Below are 13,549 nucleotides of genomic sequence, written 5' to 3' on the forward strand. Positions count from 1 at the left end.
GAGGGACACTATATCATACTTAAAGGATCTATCCAGCAAGAGGACTTAACAATCCTCAATATATATGCCCCGAATGTGGGAGCTGCCAAATACTTAAACGAATTATTAACCAAAGTGAAGAAATACTTAGATAATAATACACTTATACTTGGTGACTTCAATCTAGCTCTTTCTACCCTCGATAGGTCTTCTAAGCACAACATCTCCAAAGAAACGAGAGCTTTAAATGATACACTGGACCAGATGGATTTCACAGATATCTACAGAACTTTACATCCAAACTCAACTGAATACACATTCTTCTCAAGTGCACATGGAACTTGCTCCAGAATAGACAACATACTGTGTCACAAATCGGGTCTGACCTGATACCAAAAGATTGGGATCGTTCCCTGCATATTCTCACACCATAATGCCTTGAAATTAGAACTAAATCACAAGAAGAAGTTTGGAAGGACATCAAACACGTGGAGGTTAAGGACCATCCTGCTAAAAGATGAAAGGGTCAACCAGGAAATTAAGGAAGAATTAAAAAGATTCATGGAAACTAATGAGAATGAAGATACAACCGTTCAAAATCTTTGGGATGCAGCAAAAGCAGTCCTGAGGGGGAAATACATCACAATACAAGCATCCATTCAAAAACTGGAAAGAACTCAAATACAAAAGCTAACCTTACACATAAGGGAGCTAGAGAAAAAACAGGAAATAGATCCTACACCCAGCAGAAGAAGAGAGTTAATTAAAATTCAAGCAGAACTCACCGAAATTGAGACCAGAAGAACTGTGGAACAGATCAATAGAACCAGGAGTTGGTTCTTTGAAAGAATTAATAAGATAGATAAACCATTAGCCAACCTTATTAAAAAGAAGAGAGAGAAGACTCAAATTAATAAAATCATGAATGAGAAAGGAGAGATCACTACCAACACCAAGGAAATACAAACGATTTTAAAAACACATTATGAACAGCTCTACGCCAATAAATTAGGCAATCTAGAAGAAATGGACGCATTCCTGGAAAGCCACAAACTACCAAAACTGGAGCAGGAAGAAATAGAAAACCTGAACAGGCCAATAACCAGGGAGGAAATTGAAGCAGTCATCAAAAACCTCCCAAGACACAAAAGTCCAGGGCCAGATGGCTTCCCAGGGGAATTCTATCAAACGTTTAAAGAAGAAACCATACCTATTCTACTAAATCTGTTTGGAAAGATAGAAAGAGATGGAGTACTTCCAAATTCATTCTATGAGCCAGCATCACCTTAATTCCAAAACCAGACAAAGACCCCACCAAAAAGGAGAATTACAGACCAATATCCCTGATGAACATGGATGCAAAAATTCTCAACAAGATACTAGCCAATAGGATCCAACAGCACATTAAGAAAATTATTCACCATGACCAAGTAGGATTTATCCCCAGGACACAAGGCTGGTTCAACACTCGTAAAACAATCAATGTGATTCATCATATCAGCAAGAGAAAACCCAAGAACCATATGATACTCTCATTAGATGCAGAGAAAGCATTTGACATAGTACAGCATCCATTCCTGATCAAAACTCTTCAGAGTGTAGGGATAGAGGGAACATTTCTCAACATCTTAAAAGCCATCTACAAAAAGCCCACAGCAAATATCATTCTCAATGGGGAAGCACTGGGAGCCTTTCCCCTGAGATCAGGAACAAGACAGGGATGTCCACTCTCAACATTGCTGTTCAACATAATACTAGAAGTCCTAGCCTCAGCAATCAGACAACAAAATAAAATAAAATAAATAAATAAATAAATAAATAAATAAATAAATAAATAAATAAATAAAAGGCATTCAAACTGGAAAAGAAGAAGTCAAACTCTCCCTCTTCGCAGATGACATGATCCTGTTGGTAGAAAACCCAAAAGACCCACCCCAAGATTCCTAGAACTCATACAGCAATTTGGCAGCGTGGCAGGATACAAAATCAATGCCCAGAAATCAATGGCATTTCTACACACTAACAATGAGACTGAAGAAAGAGAAATGAAGGAGTCAATCCCATTTACAATTGCACCCAAAAGCATAAGATACCTAGGAATAAACCTAACCAAAGAGGTAAAGGATCTATACCCTAAAAACTATAGAACACTTCTGAAAGAAATTGAGGAAGACACAAAGAGATGGAACAATATTCCATGCTCATGGATTGGCAGAATTAATATTGTGAAAATGTCAATGTTACCCAGGGCAATTTACACGTTTAACGCAATCCCTATCAAAACACCATGGACTTTCTTCAGAGAGTTAGAACAAATTATTTTAAGATTTGTGTGGAATCAGGGATCCCTGGGTGGCGCAGCGGTTTGGCGCCTGCCTTTGGCCCAGGGCGCGATCCTGGAGACCCAGGATCGAATCCCACGTCGGGCTCCCGGTGCATGGAGCCTGCTTCTCCCTCCCTGCCTGTGTTTCTGCCTCTCTCTCTCTCACTGTGTGCCTATCATAAATAAATAAAATAAAATAAAATAAAAAAGATTTGTGTGGAATCAGAAAAGACCCCGAATAGCGAGGAGAATTTTAAAAAAGAAAACCATATGTGGGGGCATCACAATGCCAGATTTCAGGTTGTATTACAAATCTGTGGTCATCAAGACAGTGTGGTACTGGCACAAAAACAGACACATAGATCAATGGAACAGAATAGAGAACCCAGAAGTGAACCCTGAACTTTATGGTCAACTAATACTCAATAAAGGAGGAAAGACTATCCATTGGAAGAAATACAGTCTCTTCAATAAATGGTGCTGGGAAAATTGGACATCCACATGCAGAAGAATGAAACTAGACCACTCCCTTGCACCACACAAAGATAAACTCAAAATGGATGAAAGATCTAAATGTGAGACAAGATTCCATCAAAATCCTAGAGGAGAACACAGGCAACACCCTTTTTGAACTTGGCCACAATAACTTCTTGCAAGATACATCCACGAAAGCAAAAGAAACAAAAGCAAAAATGAACTATTGGGACTTCATCAAGATAAGAAGCTTTTGCACAGCAAAGGATACAGTCAACAAAACTCAAAGACAACCTACAGAATGGGAGAAGATATTTGCAAATAACATATCAGATAAAGGGCTAGTTTCCAAAATCTATAAAGAACTTATTAAACTCAACACCAAAGAAACAAACAATCCAATCATGAAATGGGCAAAAGACATGAACAGAAATCTCACAGACGAAGACATAGAGATGGCCAACATGCACATGAGAAAATGCTCTGCATCACTTGCCATCAGGGAAATACAAATCAAAACCACAATGAGATACCACCTCACACCAGTGAGAATGGGGAAAATTAACAAGGCAGGAAACAACAAATGTTGGAGAGGATGCGGAGAAAAGGGAACCCTCTTACACTGTTGGTGGGAATGTGAACTGGTGCAGCCACTCTGGAAAACTGTATGGAGGTTCCTCAAAGAGTTAAAAATAGACCTGCCCTATGACCCAGCAATTGCACTGTTGGGGATTTACCCCAAAGATTCAGATGCAATGAAACGCCGGGATACCTGCACCCCGATGTTTCTAGCAGCAATGTCCACAATAGCCAAACTGTGGAAGGAGCCTCGGTGTCCATCGAAAGATGAATGGATAGGGGGGGGTCCACCCCCAGCGCTGAGCCGGGCGGGCTTGGGGTTGGGGTGCGCGACTGGGAGCTCCCCGGGCTCCAGGGCCCGTAAGGAGAGGCTGGTCTGGGTCTGGAGTCCGCGCGATCCGCTGGCCGCCGTGAGTGGGCGGCGCGGAGGGGAAACTGAGGCAGGGTGGCGTCGGACAGGCCCCGATCGACCTCCCCCGGGACCCCAGGCCGGGGAGATGCAGGTTCGCAGCCGGGGAGTGGCCAGCGGGAGGTGAAGGTGCCCCGCCTGCAGTGGGGTGTCTCGTGCCGCCCGGAAACACGGTCCTTTGGAATCGGGGACCCCGTTGTCGGGGCGCAGATCGGGGTCCTGCCCCAGCGCCCGCTGTCCCCCCCGGCCAGCCGCTGGGCTTCCCGGAGCCTCAGTTTCCCCCGCTGTGAAACGGGCGTCGTCACGGCCCCTGCCTGATGGGGGTGGGGGGTCCGGGGGGGGGGTGAAAGCCGCAGCCCCCCCCCCCCCCCGCAAGGCGAGCGCTTCCGCGGGGTCGGCGGCTGTTAGGTCTTCCCCACCCGGGGCCTTGTGTCGGCGCCGCGAGGGCGGGAAGGATCGGGGCTGAGGACCGGCTCCCGAGCAGCGCGCTGCGTGGAAGGACGGGCTCCCCGGGCTCCCCGCGAGGTTAAGGAAGCAGGACGCTGCTCGGCTCCCCTACTTGCCGGGAGTCTGTGTTTTTAAATCTTGAAAACCCCAGGGTATTGTCTCTTCCTGTCTGAAGATGGATAACAAGAAGCGCCTGGCCTACGCCATCATCCGGTTCCTGCATGACCAGCTCCGGCACGGGGGGCTCTCGTCCGATGCCCAGGAGAGCTTGGAAGTTGCAATCCAGTGCCTGGAGACAGCTTTTGGGGTGACAGTGGAAGACCATGACCTCGCCCTCCCTCAGACTCTGCCGGAAATATTTGAAGCAGCTGCTGCAGGCAAGGAGGTGCCGCAGGACCTGAGGAGCCCCGAGCGGACCCCGCCTTCAGAGGAGGACTCAGCCGAGGCAGAGCGCCTCAAAACCGAAGGAAACGAGCAGATGAAGGTAGAAAACTTTGAAGCTGCCGTGCACTTCTACGGGAAAGCCATCGAGCTGAACCCGGCCAACGCCGTCTACTTCTGTAACAGAGCTGCGGCCTACAGCAAGCTCGGGAACTACACGGGTGCTGTTCAGGACTGTGAGCGAGCCATCTGCATAGACCCGTCCTACAGCAAAGCCTACGGCAGGATGGGCCTCGCTCTCTCCAGTTTGAACAAGCACACCGAGGCCGTGGCTTACTACAAGAAGGCCTTGGAGCTGGATCCTGAGAATGAGACTTACAAGTCGAACCTCAAGATAGCCGAGCTGAAGCTGAGAGAGACGCCGAGTCCCACGGGAGGCGTCGGCAGCTTTGACATCGCCGGCCTGCTCAACAACCCCAGCTTCATGAGCATGGCGTCAAACCTAATGAACAATCCGCAGGTTCAGCAGCTCATGTCCGGGATGATTTCGGGCGGCCACAACCCCCTGGGGACTCCCGGCACCAGCCCCTCACAGAACGACCTGGCCAGTCTCATCCAGGCCGGCCAGCAGTTCGCCCAGCAGATGCAGCAGCAGAACCCAGAGTTGATAGAGCAGCTCCGAAGTCAGATCCGAAGTCGGACCCCCAGTGCCAGCAACGACGACCAGCAGGAATGACCGCCCTCCCCTCCCAGTGCCGCCAGCTCCTTCCCACCGACTGGAAGCCGTCTCGCATTTTGCCGTCTTCTTCCCTTGGACCGCCTGAGAGAGAAACAGAAACAGAAATTGGACCCGCATGTTAAGATGGATTTTTATTGCTCCCTCCGCCCCCCTCCTCCCCGTTTGTAGTCTCCCACGGCCCCCAGACCCTTCTCGAAACAGAGCCAGCAAGCTGTGAACGCAGACCAGCACTGATCTCTCCTGGCCCCCGAAAACCCAGTCAGCAAAAGTATTTTCTAGACTGTTCCGAGGCGGGGGTCATCCTCAAGCCACTCTCCAGGAAGCAGCCAGTTTTGTGTCGAGCCACGTCGGGGACACCCGTGGCTCCCAGAGCCCCTTTCTGCAGCCCCACGGTCTGTCTTCAAAGGGCCTCCGCAGCCCTGTGAGAAGCCACTTCTGCGTGGACCGTGGCCTGCCCAGCCGCGCCCTGCTCGGATGAGCTCACTGCCAGCCGCAGTCTGGGCACCAGGGTCCGCCCTGCCCCTCGGACCGCGGGTTTTCGCGTGAGGAGCTCTTCAGAGGCATTTTCCTACGAGACGATTTCCGTGGCCTGGCTCCCCGGTTGGGAGCAGGGGCGGGACCATCCTGGGGTGCACGGGACCAGGTACTGGGACTTCTTCCATTCGAGCATTTTGATGGACACGCGTCTCATCTCTGATCCTCTTATCCCAGTACTCCTGACCGACCGACCCCAAGGGGCGGATCACGACCTTGGGGCCCGTCCCCAGCTGGGCGTCCAGCGCACCCCCTTCGGCCCACGGGCGATCCTGCCGGCCGGCCTGTCTGGGTCCTTGGCAGGCTCTCGGCCTGTTTGGGGCTGGGGGGACCGGCAGGGGCTCCTGGTGCCACCCGCCTTGGCCTGACATTGCCACGTGGCCACCAGAGCTGCTTCCAGGGCGGGCAGGCCTGCCAGCCGTGACCAGGCGGCCTGCCCAGGACACGAGGCCACCGTGGAGATCCCCACGGCCTCTGCTGGGGCGGGATGGGGGGAGGGCAGGTCTGCTGGCACCAGTGTTGGCAGCTGGCTCGTGGGAGGTCCCCTGGTGGTCCCGGCCGTCTGCGAGGTAGATCCAGTACTGTGTGTTGTAGGTAACTAGTAGGGAGACGGCCGCTGCCCGCCACCCGCAGTCCGTCACGCGTCTGGCGAGATGTGTCCTGACTTGAGTGCTAGCCATGGTGACAAGCAAAACGTGTGGGGAATAAATAGACATCACGAAAAAAAAAAAAAAAAAGAAAGATGAATGGATAAAGAAGATGTGGTTTATGTATACAATGGAATATTACTCAGCCATTTGAAACGACAAATACCCACCATTTGCTTCAACGTGTGAACTGGAGGGTATTATGCTGATTGAAGTAAGTCAATCGGAGAAGGACAAACAGTGTATGTTCTCACTCATTTGGGGAATATGAATAATAGTTAAAGGGAATAGAGGGGAAGGGAGAGGAAATTTGTGGGAAATATCAGAAAGGGAGACAGAACATAAAGACTCCTAACTCTGGGAAACGAACTAGGGGTGGTGGAAGGGGAGGAGGGCGGGGAGTGGGGGTGAATGGGTGACGGGCACTGAGGGGGGCGCTTGACCGGATGAGCACTGGGTGTTATTCTGTATGTTGGTATATTGAACACCAATAAAAATTAATTTATTTAAAAAAAAAAAGACTCCTGACTCTGGGAAACAAACTAGGGGTGGTGGAAGGGGAGGAGGGCTGGGGGGTGGGGGTGAGGGGGACACTTGACAGGATGAGCACTGGGTGTTATTCTGTATGTTGGTTATTTGAACACCAATAAAAAATTAATAAAACAAAAAGTAAGTGATGGATCACTAAATTCTATTCCTGAAACTAATATTACACTACATGTTAACTAACTGCAATTTAAATTAAAAAATAAAATGAATTCAAAATAATAATTAATAAGTAAATAAATAAATAAATCATGCTGGGGTTTCAATTGGCATTGAACTGAATCCATAGAATAATTGAGGGGAATTAACTATTCGAGACAACAGGGACAGACCTAGATGGTATTACGCTAAGTGAAATAAATCAGACTGAGGAAAACGTATATCACAGATTCCACTCATAATTAGAATTTTTTAAAAATGAATGGACAAATAAAAAGCAGAATTGAACCTATAAATATGTAGAACACACTGACAGTTACTAGAAAGGAGGGAGGCATGGGGTTGAACAAAATGGATGAAGGGGCATGAGAAATACAGACTTCTAGTTATGAAATGAATAAATCACGGGAATAAAAGGCACAGTGTAAGGAATATACTCAGTGATATTGTAATAGCAATGTATGGGAACAGATGGTAGCTATGCTTATGGGGAACATAACATAATATACAAACTTGTCAAATCACTAAATTGTACACCTGAAATTAAAAAGCATTCTCTGTCAACTACACTCAAAAAAAGTGAAAAAATAAAACTTAAGGATTTTTTTAAAAGAATAATTGAGAACTGACAGCTTCAATAGTGAAGTTACTGATCTGGGAATAGGTATAAGTCTTCTATATATGACAGCTTTAATTTGTTACCAGAGTGTTTTTTCTATAGTGTCCTTGTGCACGTACAAGAAAGTAAATATGAATTCTTATTTTTCCCCAGAAGAGGTAGCATAATAGACACCTATTCTCACAATAGATAGGAGCACAATCTTTCCACATTCATACATATGGAGCATTCTCATTTTTTCATGACAAGTAATATTCTACCTACATCCATAATGTATCATCACATATGCAGCCAGCCCCCACAGATGTACTTTGAGTTTGTTTCCATCTATACTGACACAATAATGAATGATGTTGGTTATTCAAGCAGCACGCTCTGACTCCCTACTCCTCTAATCTGGAGTATGGGCCACAGCCTTATAGGGGCCAAGGACTAGAAAACAGTCTGGCTCTGGAAGAGGTTTCTCCTAATCAAGTCTCCTATTTTCCAGCTTATAAGAGTGGGGGTAAAGCTCCAGAGTACAGCCCTTCCAGTCTGTGCTTACCTTAACCCCATTTCCCCTGGTCCACTTCCAGTTTCCCATGAGCACAGGTGATCACACACACATGCATACACTCACCAAGATGCAAAAGAAACCATTTTAAAGCCTGAGCTCTTGGCTCCTTCCCTCAAAATATCATGTTTGGAGAACTACTAAACAGGAAAGAGCTGACCCAAGATCCAGAGCACATGGAGACATGGTCTAGGAGGAGCCTCCAGATACCAGACACACCTGCTAGAAATGAGTGACAGTGGAGGTTGTACCCAAAGAGGAACTGAGATATACCTACCTGATGACATACCCAGGCCTTGTAGGAAATTTTCCCAGAGTGGAGAGTAGGAAGGAATGAAAGAAAAGAAAGAAAAAGGAGGAGGGATCTGGGATCGCAGCACAAGGCAAGCAAGAACCTGGGGGCGCTAGGCTCCCTGTCTCTTCCCTTTCTAGAACTGCCAGTGTGCCCTAATGTATACTGCTGTCCCCAGCTGGAAGCAATCAGACCTGTGCTTCCCTGCAAGTCTGAATACATATTCACCTAATGCTGGGGGCGCTATACCCCCAGTTCCACTTTCAGGTTAGCATGGGCACAGGGTGTAGCAGGAGTGGCACAAAGGTCCCCTGACCTTTAAATATCCTTTAAACCAGATGATCCTCATTACCTGAGCCTGATTTTCCCCCATCAAAATACATTTAGCCCCAGCATGGGACCACTCCTCCACCTCAAGGAAGTTTACCCAGCTTCAAATTTCCTACCATACATGTGCACACACACACACACACACACCTGACACTTTGAAAGCTCCCCCTTTGGACAATCTAGCGCTTTCTTGGCCTCCTCCCAGAAACCACTTGTCCCCATTATTGCTCTGATGGAGCCATTAAAACTCCATTTCTCCATTCCCATTCTCTTTCTAGCATTTACAGATATTCTTTCTCACAGAAGGGATAAAAACAAGTACTCTGGCACCAAGCCAATGTTGGGGGAGAGAAGGAAAGATCTATGACTAAGGAGCTGTCACACTGCTGTACCAGAAAAAGCTAAAGTTCATTTATTGCTCATTTACTTGGTAGACTAACTGCAGGAGACCAAATAAATATTCCCACAAATGAGTAAATTAACAAACATGAATTACACTCTCTTTTTTCTAAACTGTTAGGACCAATCCAACCTGAAAACTGTAATATGTCTATATTTTCCCTAGTGTAATTAGGAGTAACCTGCCTGGTAACTGATGATGCATGATCAGTTTGGCTTTTGCCTTTCATTGGACAATGTGGTTCCCACTGGGCCAATCCTTGGGCCCAGGACTGGTTTTTACCCACTGCTGTCACCATAGGGGTATGGGGTGGGTGCGCGGAGTTTGGACCTAAGACAGGGTCCAAGGAACCTGAGAGTAATAGAAGGGTTTTACCTCTGCCTGTCCTGAGGGATGCTGAGTCATAGTGCCTACCTTCCCTCTAATTCTCTCCTCTCAGTCTTTGTCTTTCAGTCTCTATGTCCCACCTCTCACTTCCATCTTCTCTTTTCTATCCATGAGATCCCAGAATTGTTTCATTTGAGAGGATTTGGGGCAGCATCCTTCTGAGCCAGTTATCACCTTTTCTTGGTCAAATATCTTTTGAGAATATTGTTAAATCTTTAACCAATAATATCTCTCCACCCCCTCAAAAAAAAAGCACACATGCAACATTTGACAATTTCAGAGGGTAATCCACTGGAGTCACAGAACCCAGGAGACCTTGTTAGAATCAATTTTCTCTCTTTCTCTTGGGAGACATCCCAGGTTCTGGCCTCAGCTCTTCCAGAGACAAGAATGTTGCCTCTGGTAAGGTATAAACAGCCTCTGAGTAAATAACAACAACAATAACAACAACAAAAGCAATCTTCTTCCACAGCAATAAATTATTAGAAAACAGAAAGCAAAAGTGGACTCCAGAGCTAATTTTCACATGAAGAAAATACAAGAGGTGGAAAAACAAGTTTAATGATCCCTCAGAAAAGCAAACAGCCAAATTTTTAGAACAGCACATTCCCAGGACCACTGGTCCTGTCTGCATTCTCACATGTAAGGGCTCCTTGGGGGGCCCAAGGGGTAGTCATAAGGCACCCTTCCTGGTTGGATAGATCTCCATGAGGCTGGGTCTCCTTCTCTTCAGAAGGACTCTAGGGTCGTCCCAGAGCCCGACTACATGGCCAGCCATCTGCCTGATAATACTTTCTGTGGTAAGGACTAGGTTCTAAGGAAGAATCGCTGGCCTGTCCTCCTGCCCTTATAGAAGTCTCTGTGGGACCACTTCCTTTAGCTGCTGGTCAGCATTGGGTCACTCATTCTCCTTTCCTCTTCACCCTCTGACTTCCCTTCCTCCTGTCCTGCTCCTCTTCATCTGCCTGTACTTGTCATCCACCTGTCCTTCAGTCCTCCTGTCCTCTTTGTTCTCCTCTTCCACCTGTTGTTCTGGGGTAATTTAAAATGTAGGAGAAGGAGGGCTCTACCAAAGGAGGAGAGGAGCAGGGTCCTTCTTGCAGAGGAGTGACCTCCTACCATAGATGGTCAATGACCACAATTCTCTTGTCCAGTGCCCCAAGACCATCCCCACATTAGCCGGAAGCACTCCTAACTCTCCCTCTCATCTGCCTCCCAGCTGCCCATCTTCTCCCCATCATTGTGGGAAACCACTGTGAGCTGTATCATGGAACAGCCAGGTAGAGTCACTATTTAGGGTCAAAGGATCACAGGATGATTTTCCTGGGTTGCAGACACTTAGGCAGGGCTGCCTATAGTTTCTCAGTCCTCCTGTCTCTCTTCTCTAGAGGGTCAGAGAGAAGTGCTTGCCTCCCAACACAGGTGTTGAGGGGCAGTATTGTAGTAGAGGTAGGTAGAGGATGGGCCTTCTCCAGCCAGGCCAGGCATGGGGGCAGGAGTGCTGACTCAGACTTTCCCTTCTAAGAGCTTAACCTTCTAAGAGGTCTGTGAGCTTTGAAAGGCTGTGTATCCCATCAAGGTTGGAGGGTCCCAGCCATGTCCCTTGCTATCCTGGGATGGCTTGCTGCCATAAAGCATGAGGTTGCCAGGACCATGGTCACTTTAGCTTTTGCATCCTCACCAGCCAGTAACCCTCATCCGCTTCCACTCCTTTCTCTTCCTCCACCCCACCCATCCTCCAGCATCTCTCCTGACTGTGGACCTGGACAACCTTTAGTATTTCTTCTCTTGCTTCTATTGCCTCATCCTTCTCTAAAGGTGGGCTAAGCAGACCCTGAGAGGTAAGTGAGGCATGAGAAAGGGCAAGGGCTCTGGCCCAAAACACTTTGTGGTTTCCTCCTGCTTTTGGGCAAAAGTAGACAGCCATCCCCCACAGGAGGACACCTCACTCCCTGAAGCCAGCAGACACTACCTAAGAGAAAGGTTTCCTGTTTGCCATCTTCCAAGTTTCTTCCTCCTCTCAAAGGTCTCAGGCCAGAGCAGTGAAGATGTTGGCCAAGGAGCCTATTTTTGGTAGATGACACCTTAGTCAAAAGTTGTGAAGGATAAAAGTTTATAACTCTCACAAGGAACCACCAGAACCTGTTTTCAAGCTGTGTGATCATTCATTGGTGACAATTTGCCCCAATGATCACACTTCTTAAAGTCAGCTCATCAGCAATGGAAACATATCAACCACCACTCTCAAACTGAACACAAACACTCTCAACTCTGAAAATCCTCCAATCCCTGAGCATTGTGCTTCTCAAAAATGTACATCAGATCACTTCTGCTTTGCTCAAAGAGACTGTGTCTTACAAGCTCTCTAGCACTTAAGTACAAAATAGATTCAGCTTTCCATCTCAGCTTTTGAATGGTCCTTTCTTCCTTCAACAAGGGGTTTTGACAATCAAAAGAAGTCTCAGAGAATTCGGGTCTCTCAGCAGAAGCTGGCATGTGCTGCAGAAGCCTATGAAAGTCATGACCCGAGAAATCTTGGCCCAGTGCACTCTGTTGTCCTTGATTTTATTGCTAATTTCAGGATTGTTAGTTATCTTATTAACTGACTTGTTTTTAGCTTACTGTTTGACCTATACAGTAACCAATTTTAACAACTTGACTTTGATGATGAGCTTCCCCACCCTGCTAGGAGTGGGCCTAGGATTCTACTCCAGTGTCTGGGCTCTCAGTCTTGAAAGGTGAGCTATGCCACAGGGAGGAATCTGGGATCTGAGAGTCTCAGGCACACCTACAGGAGAATTCAGCCCTTGGCTTCTTGTGGGAAAAACTTGAAGGAGGATCACCCTGAATGTCTGAACAAAAGGAAAGAGTAGAGCCAGGGATAGGGGAGTGTTTGGCCAGTGTCTCTGGAAAGAGAGACCTCAGGGGAAGCAGTGAGTGCACAGCAGGATGCCTGGGTGGGTGCCCAGACCTCTCAGAAAGCCCTATCCATGAAGATGTTGAGTGAGGCTGGCCTCATGGGGTCTTTCTCTTCCCCTCTCAGAAAGCCCCATCCTTCCCTGACAGAAAGACAGCAAGCAACCAGGACACCCTTTGTAAACTCCCATTAGATGCTGGCCACTCCCTCCTAGTGTCCCCTCTGAATCTCTATTATAGTACCCAGGGTGCTATATATCCCTTCTCAATTCACAAATAAAATAGTTAACAGCATGATGTCTGGAGCCAGACTGTCTGGGTTCAAATGCTGTGGGACCCAGGAAATTTAACAAAAATTCCTTACCCCTGGACAAGCAGAGCAGGACTAACTCCATTTTGTGCTACACCTGCCATCTCCTATATGACCCCCACATGACCTGCTTATTGCTTAAGGCGCTCCCCTACCCTAGCCAAGCCGCTGGGCACACCCTTATCGGAAATCGGCTCATAAAAATGTAACCCCGCCTTGTGCCCGCCAAAACTGCGCGCCAATTTTGACCAGAGTGATAGGCCAGTTAAATGGTCACTATAGGGTAAATTGTGCTTCAATTGGCCAACTGCCTGCGGACCGACATGACTGTGCAACTTTCTATGTGTGTTACAATCCCATTGGCCACTGACCCCTATAAAGCTGCTACGCCCCTTAGCCTCGGGGTCCAAGTCCCTGCTCTGCTGTGTCGGGTATACTTGGACCCAAGCTCGAGCTTGTAAATAAACCCTCGTGTGTTTGCATCGGTGTCGGCTCCTTGGTGGTTTCTCGGATTTGCATCTTGGG

General features: G+C 47.6%; 1 protein-coding gene across 1 annotated transcript; it reads left to right on the top strand.

Moving 5' to 3' along the window:
• The first annotated feature begins 4,243 nt into the window (after positions 1-4,243).
• LOC129495021 (small glutamine-rich tetratricopeptide repeat-containing protein alpha) lies at positions 4,244-5,341 on the top strand. Its single transcript, XM_055302314.1, has one exon. The coding sequence runs from the start codon at positions 4,387-4,389 to the stop codon at positions 5,326-5,328; it is 942 nt and encodes a 313-aa protein (XP_055158289.1). The 5' UTR covers positions 4,244-4,386; the 3' UTR covers positions 5,329-5,341.
• The last annotated feature ends 8,208 nt before the right edge of the window (positions 5,342-13,549 follow it).

The sequence above is a fragment of the Nyctereutes procyonoides genome, unplaced genomic scaffold (assembly GCF_905146905.1).
Source record: "Nyctereutes procyonoides isolate TBG_1078 unplaced genomic scaffold, NYPRO_anot_genome, whole genome shotgun sequence".
Lineage (NCBI taxonomy): Eukaryota > Metazoa > Chordata > Mammalia > Carnivora > Canidae > Nyctereutes > Nyctereutes procyonoides.